This window comes from Nelusetta ayraudi, unplaced genomic scaffold (assembly GCF_046127955.1).
Source record: "Nelusetta ayraudi isolate G7.1 ecotype Tasmania unplaced genomic scaffold, CSIRO-AGI_Nayr_v1 ptg000010l, whole genome shotgun sequence".
In the NCBI taxonomy this organism is placed as follows: domain Eukaryota; kingdom Metazoa; phylum Chordata; class Actinopteri; order Tetraodontiformes; family Monacanthidae; genus Nelusetta; species Nelusetta ayraudi.
In genome coordinates, this window is record NW_027466060.1 from 190,874 (window position 1) to 208,327 (window position 17,454).

The 17,454-nt window shown below is 45.2% G+C and overlaps 1 protein-coding gene across 2 annotated transcripts in view; it reads right to left on the reverse strand.

The window, feature by feature from the left end:
* The window catches only part of fbxl17 (F-box and leucine-rich repeat protein 17), a 191,391-nt gene that overhangs the window by 110,137 nt on the left and 63,800 nt on the right, over positions 1–17,454 (reverse strand). For both annotated transcript variants that reach the window (XM_076019407.1, XM_076019408.1), the window contains exon 8: positions 11,276–11,406. In XM_076019407.1, coding sequence (XP_075875522.1) covers positions 11,276–11,406 — 131 coding nt within the window. The remainder of the gene's footprint in view (positions 1–11,275; positions 11,407–17,454) is intronic.

Here is a 17,454-nt window from a genome sequence, read left to right on the forward strand (position 1 = left end):
AGCCCGTGTAACTTTAAACCTCAAGGTTATCAACTCTTTCCTCTTTTTGGGTTACGGTGACCTTTTCAAATCCCTCTCACGCACAGACACGACTATCTTCTCACCAGAATAAACCTCTGTAATAGCTTTAATCTGCCGCAAATAGATTTCCCACCAGAGTTCACACTCTTATTGGGGATTCAGGGCAACAAAAAGGGAGATAGGTTCGACACTGGAGCCAATACACACAGATGCCGCCCCTACTTGTAAAACATGTCTGTGGAATTTGCATTTATTGTGTATGTTACGTGCGCTCTCCGCTGGCACAGATCTCAAGACCTTTTTTTTATAATAGCAGCTGGCATCAAGGGCCTTTACACAGGACCCTTAAAGTAAAGGAGAGTTCAAATAGTGACTGCTCTGATGAAAGGAGAGGCGGTGCCACAGAGGGAAGGAGGGAAAGTGGATGGAAGGAAAATAGATCCTGTAAATAGGGGAAGGACGAACAGAGAGGCGGAAGGCGACCGAAAGAAAAAAAGAATGGGAGCCAAGTGGGGAAGAATGTAAAAAGCCTGAGCAAATAGTTATTACCAGCCTCTGAAGGGTGGCGGCGTGAGCTGAATAGACTGGGACTTTGAAACCACTGTTACCTCCGGTGATAGGGGGCCGCTTCACAGCCTGGCAATCTGACAAAGGCTTAGCAGGTAATGGAAGAGGACCTCCGACTGCACAAAAACAGACGAGCTTAGCACGGTCTAAGAGCTGAGCATCAGATAAGTCCGAACCCACTTCAGGTCCAACAAAGCAAACATTTAAAAGTCAGAGACGGCCACTGGCCACCAGCTCTCACATGTGAACTTCAATGGAAACGCCTTCAACTAAAGCTGCAGCCACCGGTGACATAATAGTCACTCAAGGTGGAGCATTTAATTTTATGGGTTTTTGGAGGAGCAAGAACATGTTGCAGATGGGTTCTTTTTGCAAAATGAGAAATCTTGCTTGATATTAGGTTACCCAAATAAACAAATCAAAAAGAAAAGAAATGATCAATATGAACACCAACAGCATGTTTTGTTGGGACTGCAACATTGATATAAATGTGCAAGCATATGAAAAAAAACTTTTTTTAAATGCTGCTTCCTCTTTGGATATTCAGGCTCACTTCGCAGGGGTGGGTCTAAATTTCCAATTAGCTGTGACTCAGATGAATCAAGCAAAATGCTGCAGTCTCTTCAGTATCTTGAGAATTGTGCTGTTTCGCTTCTACATTAAATTTAGGGTTCAAGAGTTTAGCAGCTGATTAAAACAGACAAACCATATGCCGGCGCCAGGCGGGAAAGGGCAAAGTGAGAAACGCTGGGAAATAAGTAATAAAGTCAGTACTTTCATTGCCGCAGCTGCTGAGACCTTGGCTGGTCATGTCAGGCACTCGCTGGATTAAATCCACTTTGCCTGGATCATGCATATGAATCGTGTACAAAAATAAACACTGCTTTAGTATTAAAACTCTACTAGCGTATCGTACATATTTCTTGATTAGAACAAATGTTCTAACATTATGGTGTGGAAATTCAGTGCTGATACATCCGTTCATGTTTTTGACGCTTATTAAAATGGTGTTCTTATTTTTCCAAGTACATCTAATCAGCTTTGGGCAAATGACTACGTATGCATTATGTACTCCTCAACAGTCTGATGTAAGTATATTTTAAACAACCACCCATGGAAATGGAAACGGAAATAGAGCTAAAATCAGCCTAATATAATATATAATATCAGTTTTAAACTTTATACACACGCTTAATATTGTAGACACGTGACATTAATTACAGCTGGTGACATTGCAAAGAGGTTGATTGTTTTCAATTCAAATGGCCTCCTGATCTGTTAACAAGGGCATGCTAAACAATTCTCTAAGGTTGACCAAATCACCAAACCAGCAGCGTTGAACAGTCTCACTCTTGCAGAAAGTTAACTTGGTAATGGATTCATAAGTAGCTGGCGGAGCACAACTCCAGCTCCTCACTCTGCACTTCTGTTTCTTACCATGAAAAGTTGCAAGCCAGCAGCAGGCATGTGCAGACTTCCCCAAGGCTGCACATGCACCCAACACACACACACACACACACACGCATACTCATGCATACCAAAACAAAGATGTGGAATAATAATCCGGACACTATTTGTCCCCAGGTGTTTAATGCAAACGTGTTGAGCTACAATAGCAGGTAAAAACTCCAATTTACTTGGTTACCCCGGCCCCATCACACAGTGCTGTTTTAAATACCAATTTTAAAAAGTAAATGACCTGCACGGCAAAAAAGATGTTTCTCCCCGGGGAGGGTAACACGAACACAAAGCTCCCGGCAGATACATACTGATCCTCCATCCATTTAGCATGCTACAATAGCCGCAATGTCCTTTCTTCTTCCGAAGTTGCAAATGGCCTTTCTCTTTCTCTCCTCCGCTCAAAACCCTGGGTAATATACTCAGTCTAGTCCTGACTCGGAATATTTGCATAAAAATGTCGACTCCGGAGGCTCCCTTAACAGAACATGCCTCCATACGCAATTACTTTCCTCAATAGTGGCAGCTAATTACAGAGGTGTCAGACAAACAGGTATCAGAGATCCCCCAACAGACATGGGGGGTGGTAGTGGGGGGCGGGGGGTGCCTCTGTGGGACAACGGCCGAGGTGCTGGGCCGCAACGTGGAAAAGAGCGGCTCTGTGGAAAGCGGTAAATTCATTTAGGGTGGCTTCATTAAGCCCCTGTTCTCTTGGCCCTGCATGGCACTTCTTGCCCCTTTGCTCTCCCCGCTCTCATTTGCAGAGCGGCGGATGTGCTGTGGGTAAGAAGGAGGTGATCACACAAATGAGTGCAACGCAGAGGGGAATAGGGGACCGCCGCGGGCTGGGGAAGGAGGGAAGAAAGGGGGAGGTATGACAGAGGGAAAGAGGAGAAGGAGAGAAAAACAGAAAACAATAACAATACAGACGAAGGGGAGAAGTGAGGGAGCGAGCGAAGGAAGGAAGGAAGGAAGGAGGAGAACAGTGTGCGTCAGTCAGACAGCAGGGATACATGAAAGAGCAGAGCACTACCACACAAAGTGCTGGTGGGACACAGCAAGGGCACAGGGACATGTGTCTTTTTGATGATAAAGAAATAAAGCATAAAAAGGATATAAAGGAATGATTTTGAATACATCCTTTGTATTATTCATCTGACCCGGCCTTTCAAAAGCCACAAAGACGAGCGGGGAAACTGAGAAAATTGCAGCTTTGGTCCTCAAACGCAGGCCAAATGCCAGGACTCCAGCATGGTGAAACAAGGGCAGTCGAGCCCCGCCGTCTCTTTACCATTTAGATTATACTGGTAGCTCTTTGACCCCACAGTATGGATAACTATGCTCGGCCATGGCCCCCCGCTGCGCACCGCCTGTAAGCCCAACACAAACCAAAAGTTGCGCTCAGGAAGAAAAAAAAAACTAACAAACAAAAAAAAAAAAACTAATCCCGAACCACAAAAGCGGCCGCATGCCAAAACACTGAGCAGAACTTCTCGTGAGAACTTGTGCACAGATTCGTCACACTCATTTTAATACCACAGCATTTTGTGAGAGTGTGTTTTTTTTTTTTGTTCCTGCCGCTGTTGCCACATTAAGGCCAGTCCTTACGGAGGGCAACTGATGTTGATTATGAGCTGGTGAGAAATCGCATCACTCTGTGGTGATTTGAAGGTTTGGAACGTCAGGATTTCTGCCCTCTGCTGGGGAAACACATGGAGCATGACCTTGCGTTGCGTAGAGGCCACCGGAGCGCGCTGCTGGAACGTTTCTATACCAATTACATTGCCTACTTGCTGGGCTGACAGACTAAATGTTGATGACTCAAACACTTTTGCAAGTAATCTACAGCTCCTGCCGCAGGGAGAAACATGCAGCTCGCACGCCGGGGAGAAACACCAGCTCTGGCCTACCAGAGGCGTTCAGACCCAGAGAGTGAAATGTGTTTAAACATCATCTGCTGGCCAGCATTTAGAATCAAACTGGGTAAATATAGCAACAGTGACTGGATAGGGACAAAAGCATGCAAGAACAAATGTAACCCAGGCATGCGCTGATGATCTTAGCTGGTGGGGGGAATGAAATGTTATGAATTGGATTCTTAGGGGGCGGGGGGGAATCAAGGCTTGTGCGGATGCAAAGTCTGTTGAACATGTGCAACATAGGGAATGACTCTCAAAGCATCATTATTCTGGGTTAAATTAGCTCACCCTGGATACAAGCCCTGATCGGAGTGTTTTCACAGCCACAGACATGTTGGGGACAGCAGACACCTGACAGTCCACCAGGCAGGTTGGAGACAATTTACTCTCCTTTGGCGCGACACAGCAGGTTGTCACATCCCGCCAAATTAAAAATCATCAACATGAAGACCATCGGAATTCATGTCGCTGAACGACACTGAAAATGTGACTTTAATATTTGATGACGCAAAATGAGAACAAGTGCTTTGGGAAGGTTGACTGGTGGTTCAACCTCGCTCTTCGTGCAGTCAACCTGCCAATGACTCCAGCAATCAGCTTTAATTTAGGAGGCCACGCTTAAAAGCCCGTTTCGCTTATTTTCAATCGCTTATTCTCGCTTAATCACACTTTGATTCTTTTCAAAGGCCTTTTTATTCCCCACCCTGACAACAACGGCAGCTTTACTGCTTTTGCAGGCCCCCCAAAACTCCAGCTGCTCGCCTTCATGCGCCTCTGCGCCTCGTCACAGATATTCCTCCGATCTCCGCTAGCTGTCGGCACGGCGCGACTTCCACGCTGCCATCGCTCAAAATTAAGAGCCGCACAGCAGGTTTGTCGCAGCGCAGCTTCAAAGCAAACCTGCGAGAACTAATTACTTTTGTCTTTGTGTTCGACGGGGGACGGGGGGGGGGGACGGGGGGAGAAACGGGGGGGTTGAAAGAGAACATGAAAAACTGCACCTGGAGAAGATACAAAGAGTTTAAAAAAAAATAAAGCTAGAGAGCGAGGCTAAATGCCAGAGATTAAAATTGCTACTGAAAGGCAAATGAAAAAAAAATATATCAAAGAACAAAAAGGAAAAAAAAAAAAAAATCAGCTTCACGTGCAGGCGCCTCTTCCACAGCTAATTGCTCTGATTCTGTTCCACCCACTTAGCTCTACCCGCACCTTTTCTGGCCGCCATGTCTGACAGAGCAGCGCTTCCTCCTTCATGCGCATTCACTAAACCAGGCGAGCCCCTAATCTCTGTTGACAGCAAATCTGCCTGGGAGAAAAGGGCCTGAGTCAATAAAAAAAAGGGGCCTGTTTTTAATCTACAAATCGAGCCAGCGGAGGCCTGAGTCTCGTCGTTGGACTGTAAAAATTTTTTTTTTAAAAAGAAGCCGAATGGGGAATCTTGAAATTGTTACATCGAAAGCTTTTGCTGGCATGGCGGGGCCTTGAGTTGCACGCGTGAAAACACAAGGAGGAAAAGAGACGTGACAGAGGCACCGAGGGGAGGCCTATCAGCACCTCTCTCCAAATCCAGGGAGACAGGTGGTTGAGGAACAAGACAAGGACAAATGTCTGTCGGTCACTGGTTCAGGCTCTGCTGACATTTTCCATGACATTTAGAAAACATCCAAGAAAATCCAAAGAAAAGGCTGGGCCGGTGGCCGAGAGCAGTTGGCAAAGGGAATGTGTGGAGGGTGGAGTGAAACCAAAAGAGTCGGAGGCTCAGAGAGGCCCAGCGCTCGCATTGGAGCGCCGCTCTCATTAAGGAGAATTAACCGCGGCGGCCGACCTTGAAGCGAATGTGGTTCGTCTGAGGATTTGAAGAAGAAAAGAAAATACCATTTTGTGTATTCTCAGCAGTGACATAAGAAGACCTTTTGTGTTTAGTACTGCCAGAAGGCTCATTGTGGTGAAATATAATGAAGTTAGCTGAGATTTTTACGTATTACAGAGAACTATGGCTATTCATGAGGTTGGAAAAACACTTGCTGTTACCACTGAAAAAGGGTTTTCTGGCTTCATCAAGAAGATCCAGGCAAAGGAGAAGTTCTGAGAGAGTGAAATATTTCTGTTCATTGGGTGGCACATTGCTCGTTTGTTCTATTTTTCAAGGTGGACTAGAGAGGCTGGACCGACTGCCAGTTGCTGCTAAGACGTCCCAGGAAAGCGTATTTCAGAAATCTGGTGAATTTCTGCCAGACTGTCCAACCTGATCCACATGGGTGTGGAGCCATTCATTCGACCCATGGCATCACCATAAGTGACGACTGTACCTGCATTCTGGGCACACAGTCAAAAGTGCTCTCACAGGCTATACAACCGAGGGTGTCATTGTTCTGATGCCAATTTCTAAAATTAAACGTTAAATTTCCATAAAGCCTGTCTGAGTGAACGTGAGGCCAGCTGTTGAAGCTCGCGGCGTTGAACAAAACTCCTGCCACAGCCAGAGATGATCAAGGCCTTCAGCACAATTATTATGTTCCCCATCTTTCAATTTCTTGCCTTTATTTCAATGATTAAATACAAAGCCTACTTGATTGTTATGCTACTGTTGTATGCCTTTGCTCATTCAATATCCTTGTAATAGTCACCCAGCACTACACCATTGAACCTTTGAACATTTCAAAAAAAAAAAAATGTTTTAAAAAAACTTTTTAAAATATTTTTTTCAATGTGCTTTGCAACTCATGGAAGCTTCTGCTCTATACTGAAAGGAAACACATTATTTGTGGAATGCAAGCAGGGGGGGGGAGTGAGAGCAACTGAAAATACTCTCAATTGGAGGTTGGCAAGATGGATGGATGGATGACCTAGATTTCAGAGATGAAATCTGAGCGATCCAGCTGCTGCGCAAGGTTATGAGATAGCAAGAAGAATCCGCCGATATTAAGCCCTCTGGCTTCAGGCTGAGTTTCTGCCTGAAAGCACATGGTTTGATAATATCACAGACTTATTTATGAGTAATAGAAACACAGACAGGTACTTTAATACACCACTAGCTGTTATAAGTGCCGTCGCTGCCTGCGAAACCTAGAATCACCATCTCGGACTAGCGTCAGAAGTTCTGGGCGACGGCCGAAATAATTGACAACAAACACAAGTTGGCTAAAAATCTGTCCACTCTCCCGCAGCAGGCCTACAGAGCGCAGTTGTTTTTCTTCACTTAATGAAGCTCTGCCGAGGTAGTCTGACACTCTGAGAAAGAGCTAATGGCGTTCCCTTCTCTTTATTTCAAAGACATATTATTTCCTTCTCCTGGTCACCTCAACCCGGGCCAAGCAAAGCACGGCAACCCACTGTCATTAGACACGTCATCAATCACACACACGTATCGTATGCTCCGTGAAATTTGCGGTTTAACACCTTTCATGGCAAATGAAGAAGACATGCCAGCTGGCTGCAGTACAAGTATATCTTGTGCTACAATATGAGTTTCTTTTGCCTTTGAATCTCCATCAGCCGCATCAGAAGAGGTGTGTTTCTAAAGTGCTGCGCCAATTACTCGCTGCCCAACAGGCCCCTAAAAGTCAGAGAGGAGCCCTGGCGATCTGGTTTCTGAGAGAGAGGCCAAAAAAGTTTCAAAAGAATAAAAAAAAAATCCAATTTGGTTTGTTATTTGCGAGTGGCAGAAGTGAAGGAGAATATTCAGAGAATGTTGGCCGGAAGAAAAAGGGCATGAATATTGATTGATTGAAAAAAAAACAGAGGAAGAAAAAACTAGGCTACGGAGACGCGGGTGAAGTTGTAAACGTTTGCCAGTGAAAAACCCCGACATCCAACAATACAGGTCTCATTAAAGTGATGACTCACTCCTTGTGTCCGCCCCCCAGCTCAGACTGCAGGCCAACTGACCAAAGGAGGAAGAAAAAAAAAAAAAAAGCTTTCTTGCAAACACAGACACACAAAGGACAAACGCAGCACTCAGCACTCACGAATCTGCAAAGGGGCATTGATCAATAGAGCAGACGCTGACCCTATTTTTTTTTTTTTTTTTTTTTTTAGCCAGGTAATCCAGGCAGTCATTAAGTTTAAAACATAATTAATCATAGTAGCAGCTGTAGATATTGTGGAAACAATTACTCAAAAATTCCAAATGGTGCATAAGATTCAGCATCTTATTCATTTATTTATTTATTTATTTATTTATTTATTTATTCATTCATTCATTTTATTTATTTTACTTTTTTTTGGTATGGAGCAAACTCAGACCAGAAATATACAGAAATCTTCACACACATAGAACATAAGCTATCAAACGGCACCATACCCATCGCACAAAAGACCCCTGGTGTTTCTTTCAAGATAAAAATAAATAAATAAAAGGGAAATAACAGCACAAAGCCCCCCCCACCAAAAATATTGAGAGAAACCGTTTCAGTTTGACACTGCGCTGTCACTTCTAAAAACTGAGTGCTGCCATTTGCTCCGCCGTTCCACTTTGATCATGACTCGCTCCCCATTTTCAAAACGCTGTGACATTTGGAAAACACAATCCCACTTTGGTCTCCCATCATGGCTGGGAGGAGGGCGGGGGGGAAATAGCAGGGCAGGCGCACCCCACCTACAGGACATCACATCCTCGCCCTCCACGAAATGACGGCAGCCATAAATTGATGTCCTACTGTCACAATCTGCCCAGCGGACTGTGGCGATGGGAAGTCCATATTTGGTCATTATGTCCCACCTCTCTTTATTTCTTTTTTAACACCGAGATGTATTTATTTATTTTGGCGATAAAAGACAAGGAAGAAAGGAGAAGAGGGAAGCCAGCGAGATGCTTTACCTCCCACTGAGCTCCATCTTTCCTGCGGCCCCTTGTCGAGGGATAAATTGGAGCCGGAAATAAGGGGTCATTTGCTCTGCCTGTTTACCTGTTCACTGCACACTGTGGGAAGTTTGACACACACACACACACACACACACACACACACACACACACACACACACACACACACACACACACACACACACACACGCACACACACGCACACACAGACAAAAAGTGATCCAGCTGCACCCTCAGCCAGCGAATGGGAGCTGAGGGTTGAATCATTTTGCCCATCCCTGCAACAGCGAGAGACCCCAGTGACCTTTGGGGGTCTAAACTTTGAGTAAAACAATCACTGTGTGGTTTGTGAGGGAGCGTTTCTGTCGCAGAAAGTCGGGGAGACACGTCCTTCAGGAAACGCAAAACGCATGAGTCAACATTTGGACACGGCGACGTTGAAATCTCTCAGCACTGAAACGTCTCGGTAACAAGTCCAAGAATCAAAGGACAAATTAATTATTCAAAAAGGTCAGTTTGGCATTTGTTCCATGGAATTAAGTGTATAAGTTCACGATGTTTGCAGTAATTTACTCACCTTCTCTTTGATTGAAAACTTCTGTATTTATTATCTGCATGTCACCACAACCAGTGGTGGTGAATACTGAACAACCCTGGTTGCTGGCTGCTTTCAGCTTTCTAATCTTGGGACTGCGCCTTTCTTCTTTTATCATTTGTTGTCGGTAAGGAACCAAGTCTGTCCGTAAGCCATTCATAACTTCAAGAACTCTTGTCATTTTTGCCAGACTCTTGTCACTTTTGCCAGACTCTTTTCACCGGCTCACTGTTTATGTGCGTCACTCTCCCGATATATATTCCACGACAGAGCAGATCAACTGTTCAACTACCAAACTTTCCATTTCTCAAAGGCCACAAACATGAAAAGCGACGGCCTCAGCCTGTGATGCTGCGTGTTTGCCCGCTGCGACCAGCATGCTAACTCCCCTTACGTGATGTAGGGCTCTGCGGAAGCGGCGAGCGAGTCACGGCTGACCGACCTCAGAGTGACAAGCGTGTAAGGCCGGCCAGTCTCTGCCTACACTGAGCCCCTGAACCAATGCAGTAAATATCATTATAAAATCAATGCTGCGTGTGCGTGTGTGTGTGTGTGTGTGTGTGTGTGTGTGTGTGTGTGTGTGTGTGCGCGTGTGTGCGGTGCGCTGCTGGCCTGTGATAAAGGCAAAGCGTTGATAACACTGTGTGCCCCGGCGAGGATTTCGCCAAACTCCATGTTTTTTGATTGGATGGAGGTGAAAGGAGTTTCTCCCGGAGCCCCCCCCCCCCACCACAACCACATGTCTTCTATTAACTCGGTAATGCAAGAATCATTTCACACATGCATACACACGGGCCCACACGCGAGCACGTGTACATCCCTTTGTTGCTCCGAACCCTGGCAAAATTCATTATTGTGTTCGCACTCCCGAGCCGGCGTGGGAGGATACAGTCGGCGGAGGAGCCACAGCCTCGGCGGTAAATGAATAGGCTGAATGAAAACATATAGAAAGAGGTGGTAATAAATGAAGGAGGAGAAAGCCTGCTGATTATCATATGCTTTGAACGTGCTCTCTCTCTCTCTCACTCTCTTTTTTATTTTTTTAGATCCAGAAAAAAAAAAACATGCGAGCCGGCGAAGAAGAAAGGAAAATCATTTTTATTTTATCTTCCTTTTATTTCGAGGGCGGCGTTTGTTTCCATTATGACTATGCCGGTTTTGGTTTAACATGTAGCGTGTGTTTTATCATAGCTAATCAATGCACAGTATGCATGTGCAATGTTGCTTCAATGAACGTTTTATTTAGAAGAGAGTCTGTATTACTTGCATAGATAGGACCCTCGAAAATATTTCCCGCCCTAATTCAGTTCCCTTTATTTGTTATATTTTACCACAGGAAAAAAATCTTAGGGCACAGCTGCTATTAGTTGTTTGTTGGCGCTGCTGCCTGGGTTGCATTCACACATGGGAACTGCACAAAAGCTCCACAACACATGAATCCTTGTGTCCTTCTCAGCTTTGCAGTAGCGCCAGTTTGATTCTTGGTTGCTTCCTCCATTCCCCATGTTGAAGTGTCACTGGGAAAGACACTTAACCCTGAATTGGCCCCAATGGATGGTTGGCGCCGTGCATGGCAGCCTCGGCCATTAGTGTATGAACGTGTGAAAAGTGTAACATAGAGCGCTTTGAGCACGAGGAAAGTGCTCTATCTATCATCCATTTCATTAATATGTGCTGGGAGATTTTTTTCTTCTTTTTTCCTTGATATACGGCAGCTCTCATTTGCCAAAAAAAAACATGTTATCAAGCAGTGCTAACAGCTACGTCGGGGCATTTTGTGGTGAACTGAATTTTGAGCCACTGCTACTTTATAAAACCTAAACTAATGTCTGCGTCAGCTGCATCGTATCACCGTGTTCGCTGCAAAATAACAGACCACACTTGCTGACGTACCTGTCGTTGATGCTCCAGTTCAGGCAGAGGTTGAGGGAGCTGAGGTTGCGGCACTTCCTCACCACCTCCATCACGGTCTCGTTGTTGAGCTCCGAGATGTGCCGCAGGTCCAGGACATTCAGGTTGCGAAGCTGTGGGAGAACAAGCGAGAAACGTGAGAACACAAGAACAGAAGAACGTGAAGAGCAGAACAATGTGAAGACTCGCTGACACAGAAGCAGCAAGACAGTCATTAAGTTATGTCATTAAAGGATTCCATTTTCAAAATGTACTCACAAATGAGGTTGGACCTCAACCCAATTGCAGCACTCAAACACAAATTACAACTTTCTTTTACTTTCTGTGGGAGGCTGCAAACACAAGGTTAAGGATGTTTTTTATCAGCTGCTCTCCACTGAAGTTAGTGTGAAGTACAAAGATCTAAAAAAAAAAAAATAGGTGCGATATGGACCGCAAGCTAAAAAACAGGTACAAGTACATAGTCAGACAGTTTTTTGTATGTATGTTATTTGATGACTATAAAAACTAGTGGGTGTAGTGGAGGAGCTACTGAAGGCACAGCACTTCCTGGAAACACGTGCAGAATAAATAGAAAGTTTACACTTGGGTTTTACGTGGATGACTTTGATACATTCCCATGGAATATCTATAAAGAGGGTTGAAAAAAAAAAAAAGCTCCCCCTGTTTGTAGGGAAATTTGCCCTATGCACTAAAATAAATAATGTGAATGCAGAATGAAATCTAACAAGGCAGATAAATGATTTGAAATTGCCTGCTGCTGCCGTTTGTCACTCTGCGCTTGTGCGCCAATATGAGCCGTTTCCTCTGCCTTTTATCTCCACCACTTTTAATAATCCCTCGTTTTACTCCTGAATACCCTGCACGAGGGGGTATAGAAAAGAATCCCCCGTGCTCATACTTCCTGAAACTCAAAATAACACTGTTCAAGGATCTCGCGGGGAGGAGAGGAAAAAATAAAAATGCCAAGGGCTTCTCAAGTCAGCACAGGTGCATCTATTCTGATTCAAACTGTGGTGCACAAAGGTGAACAAAACACACAGAAACGGTCATTCTCATACACACCAGGGATTTTTATTTATTTTATTATTATTATTATTTTTATTTTTTTTAAAGAGCAAAAAAACCAGTGAATGCATGATATTACAGCAAAGCGCCGGGGAGGCAGGGCGCTAAATGTCAAGGCCGAGGCTAAAGACAAAACCAGCTTACGGCTGGGGTGAAGATCACTGGGCGCTTTCCTCGGCTCTGCTGCCATGACATATAGCTACCAGCGTGAAGAAACACAGGGCGGGAGGGATAAGCACCGCGGCCCGCTGGGGGCACCTACCAATACATGTAAACACTTTCCGGCACTTACATACTGGGAATCAAAACAGCGGCTGACGACAAACGCAGCAAAGTGTGTTTGCAGCGCCGCGGTGGAGGCAATAAAGAGGTTTTTTACCTCGGCCCCGCCGCCCTATTTGTCTCCTCTAATCTCATGTTGCCTGTGGCTTTCTATTTCACTTTTCAAGGGAAAAGTGGATGTACAGCTCTTGCGGTGAGGCGTCCGCGCAGAGATGAAATAAGCGTGAAAGGCGCGTCGGTTGGGAAAGCGCGTCCGCAACCGACGAAATGATGAAACGCGCGCCGGGGAGCTCGTGTTTCCCAGTGCGCGGGGCGCGACGTGATAGACAACAGTATGTATTAAAAGAGGAAAATGCTTCGACACTGCGTGCACTGACGTGGACCTGTGCGCGTACGGGCGTGCATGCACAAAAAAAATACTGACTACCAGGGAATCGCTGTGGCCGGTGCTGGATCGAAGTGCTAAATTATTCATATAGAGTTGGACTGATCTGCGCGTGCGTGTGTGCGTGTGCGTGTGCGTGTGTGTGTGTGTGTGTGTGTGTGTGTCAGAATGGGTTTTTTTGTTTCTTTTTTTTAGAGGGATGGAGGAGAGCGTGGTTAGCAAAACACAGGCAATGCGAATCTGGAAGCAGCATTGAGGCTAAGTGACTACTGACACTCATCCCACATGCAGTCCAAACCATTTTCACCAATGGCTGCAGCGGTCACGCATCCTCACATCTCTCCCCGCTCATCCCATCCCACGGTAAGTTTCTTTTGAAAGGCTCCCAACATCAAAAGTATCATTTGTTCTCAGGCCGTTGGAAAAAAAAATAAAAAAACTGCTTATGTCTGCTCAAAAGAATTTCTACCACAGCCAAAGTGTGCCGACCGCGGGTAACCAATGAGAAATCAGGCCAACCGGTGTGAGCTTCGATTGGCTGAGGGCGTAGCTGGGTTGTAGGAACTCCGAGACGTCCGACGCGTAAGCGAGAAGGCAGAGCTCAGACAGACTGGAGCGGCCACAGTGGGGGGATTAGCAAACACACACTCACAGAGGGAGAGAGAGAGAGAGAGAGAGAGAGAGAGAGAGAGAGAGAGAGGAAATTGAAATAAAACTGTACGTTAAATCTCTGAAGTTTAATAAAAGTTTATTACAGAAGAAACGGTCACTGTTTGTACACTTGAGGTACACAAGGAGACACACTACCAGTCAAAAGTTTGGATACACCCTATGAACGTCTTTTTCTTTCATTCTCGTGAGTATTGACATTGCAGTTTCTCACTGAAGGCATCAAAACTACGCATGAACACACATGGAATTATGTAGGAAACAATAACAGTGTAAATTAAGCATGTTTTATATCTAAATTCTTCAAAATAGCCGCCTTTCATAAAAAGCATATTTAGAGTTATTTAACATGTTTTTAATTGCCGCATAATGACATATATCTTGCATATATATTTGATGTCTTAATTATCTATCTGCAGAGTAGAAAGTTGTAAACTTTTGACTGGTTGTGTATGTAAGAAGGACAGTTTTAAAGCTTATGTTATTTTTTTTAAAAAACTGAAATAAATCATAGCGCAACCTATGTGGAAACCACAACAAAGAAAATGTAAAAAGTGGGCTGGTGAAATAAACAGAGGGAGAGAAAGAAAAAAAAAGGAAAATTTTAACTTTTTTGTGTGTGTGTGTTTTTTTTAAGGTGTGTAGCAAAGCAAAGTGGAGCAAGTGAGAGACACAAAAGAACAACAGAATTGTGAGCAGGCGAGTGGTGTGAAGGTATGGGGGTGTAGGAAGGAGGAGGGGGAGGAGGGAGGGAGTTCTCCCCGTTGGCTGACGGCTGTAACTAGGCAGATTTTGCCGAGTCTCCTGGTTTGGCAGCTACACCTGGATAATTATTCATTCTGCTCAGGGAAACACGACAACCTACACAAACCTGCTGCGGGCTGAGGCCAGCTGCTTGTCCCCGACTCCTGAGCACGTCTAATGCAGGGCGCTGTTTGATATTCTGAGAAGTACACGGGTACAGAACCACGTGCGCTACGGCGAACAACTAGTGCATTAACCAAAGGTGCTGAGCCATGATTTGACCTGATAAGTGATGGTGCAACACAAGTCCTTGCATTTTATTTGAGCTCATTAATAATGTTGGACCAAACGTTTCATATGTTTTGTTTATTTTAGATCTTTGATCGTTTTACATTTCAAGTACAGAAATAAAAAACTTAAAAAAAAAAAATGAGTATTAAAAAAAACTATTCATTCCATTATATGAGATTTTTCAACGCTACAGATAATTGATTGTGTTTTCTCTGTATTCTGAACGTTTTGAGAGAACCAACCAATGCTCACTACATATGTGAGAAATAGAAAACTAAATTACTACTTAAACCACGAGCAAGGACAATACTGTGCTATGTGAAATAGTGAATTCAATGATAGCTATACAATTTTTTTTTTCTCTTTCAGTCAGTCAATACAAATTTATTTTCCTCACCTGAAACAACTCTCAGATTACTTCAACTGTGCTGTGTGCGTGAGTTATGTGATGCATATCACAGCTACTAAGAAGAAAAGAAACAGGAAGAAGAAAGTGCACCCCAGCGGTCGCGACTCGTAAAAGCACGTATCGTACGACAACCTACTGCTGGGCTTCCATGACCTACGCACCAATTCAAAATCACCAATTGGGGCACGTTAATAGTGGCACTCACAGTGGGTTTCAGTGCGTGTGCCTGCGCAGAGCAATAGCTACCCGTGGCCTGACTTCATTTATTTACACAATGTCAACATCACGACGCCGAGCAGGACGTTGAGGACCGACGGAAGCCCCACGCAGAGAAAATTATGTCTTAGTTCAAATGTTGGCACGGTGCAGCATGAGCTCACGGCTGTCCATCAACTTCAGTGTCCTGGGCTGACAGGCGGCAGGGGTGGCATTTGAAAGGCGCACACAGAGTTGGCATTGTTGAAGGGTCACTAGGGGGAAAATATGAGCTGCTATTTTGTACATGTGCTTCATTAGCTAGAAGACTGGCAAAAGAAATAATAATAATAATACTAATAGTCCTGCTGTGGGGGAAAAAAACATTTAAAAATATATCAATGCAACCATTGGTGCTGGAAAATTATATTTTCCCGTATGCCTAAAGTAGATTGAAAAAAGAAAATAAACCGGCAAATATGAGAAGAAAAAATTGAAATCTTCAAGCAAAGAAAAGTGGAAATCCACACTGTAGAAACAATGGCTGACGTTGGGTCCAGTGAATTCCGGGTGATATCATGGGCGGACATCTGCCACGGGATCGTCCAGTAATAACACAATCGATTGTGAATGAGGAATATTGTGAAATTTTGTTTAATGGAGAAAAACCACATCTGATGGGGACAATCCTGACGGGGGCGCTAATGCACAGGGTCCATCAGCAAATATCACTTAGCAAAAACAATTCCCCTTTCCAGACAATACAAGTGTGTTGAAGCAAAGTCAGGGGGGAAAAAACGAAACCCTTCAATTCAATAAAGTTTTTTTTTGTTTTGTTTTGTTTTTTTAAATGGAATTCCAATAAACTGACAAGGGGGGAAAAGTTGAAATTTGGGGGTTGAAAAATATGAATTTGGGGTGGAAAACAACCGCAATGCGGACCTTACACAGTGTGTGTGTGCGTGTGCGTGCGTGTGTGTGTGTGTGTGTGTGTGTGTGTGTGTGTGTGTGTGTTGGATGAGCGAGCCTGTTGGGGCCTGGCGGGGTGAGGAAGGTGAGACTCGCTAGGTGGACGCGAGCGAGCGTGCGAGCGAGCGCGCGCTCGTGCGAGCGAGTGAGCGAGCTTTTTGTTTCCATATCGGAGCGTCCCAGACGGCTCAGTCAGACAGAAGAAAGCTGTGTTGAGACAATCCCTCGGTGCGAGGCGTCTAAATCCCGGCCTTCCGCCCCCCCCAACCACCACCCTCCGCCCCTCCGAGGGAGCGCACACATTTTAAACAAACGGGAGGTCGGTCGCAGACAAAATGATATGAATATTTCAAAATGGACCGAGGCAACAAAGAGAAGAAGAAAGACAGGAAGAAAGAAAGACAGAGCTGCAAAAGGCTCCTGGTCTGGTATCAGACACACACTGTATGCATCAGTCACGGACCAGCGAGCTGATCCCTTCCAGTGTGTGTGTGCGTGCGTGGCGTGCGTGCGTGTGTTAACTTCTCTTTTCATCTGTCTGCTGCTCATCTACTGTCTATCACTGGTTCTCCCTCTCCTGCCCCCTTTTCTCTTCCCTCCTCTTCCCTCCTCTTCCCTCCTCTTCCTCTCCTTCTTCTTCTTCTTCTTCTTCTTCTTCTTCCCTTTTAGCCGCTAATCCCGCATGTGTCGGCGTTGATAACAACCTCGGCGGGCGAGGAAAAAAAGGCTCACAGAGATACGGGAGGGCCGGCTTCTCCTTCGGCAGCGCCGGGCCAAGTGGCCCCGCGTGGGCTCGCTCGCCCGCCCGCCCACCCGCTCGGGTGACGACAGCGGCGGCGCCGACGACACGAGCGGGGCCAGTTAATGAGACGCCATATTCCCGCCTCCAGAGGTCAAAAACCTCTCCATCAGCCTCCGTCTCTGGGTTCAAAAGTCTCAGGGCCAAATGAATTATTCCTCAATTACTGCTGCGAGAGACAGACATCATCCTTAGGCTCCCCTCCATCTCATTATATCATAAATCCCCCAATCTCGTCCGCACAGCAGCGAGGAAAATTATTATTATTGCAATTTTCGACTCCGTCGGCGACCCCCACAACCCCATTACCTTTCTTCCTGCAGACGGCCTCGACTCCTCCGCTCTCCCTT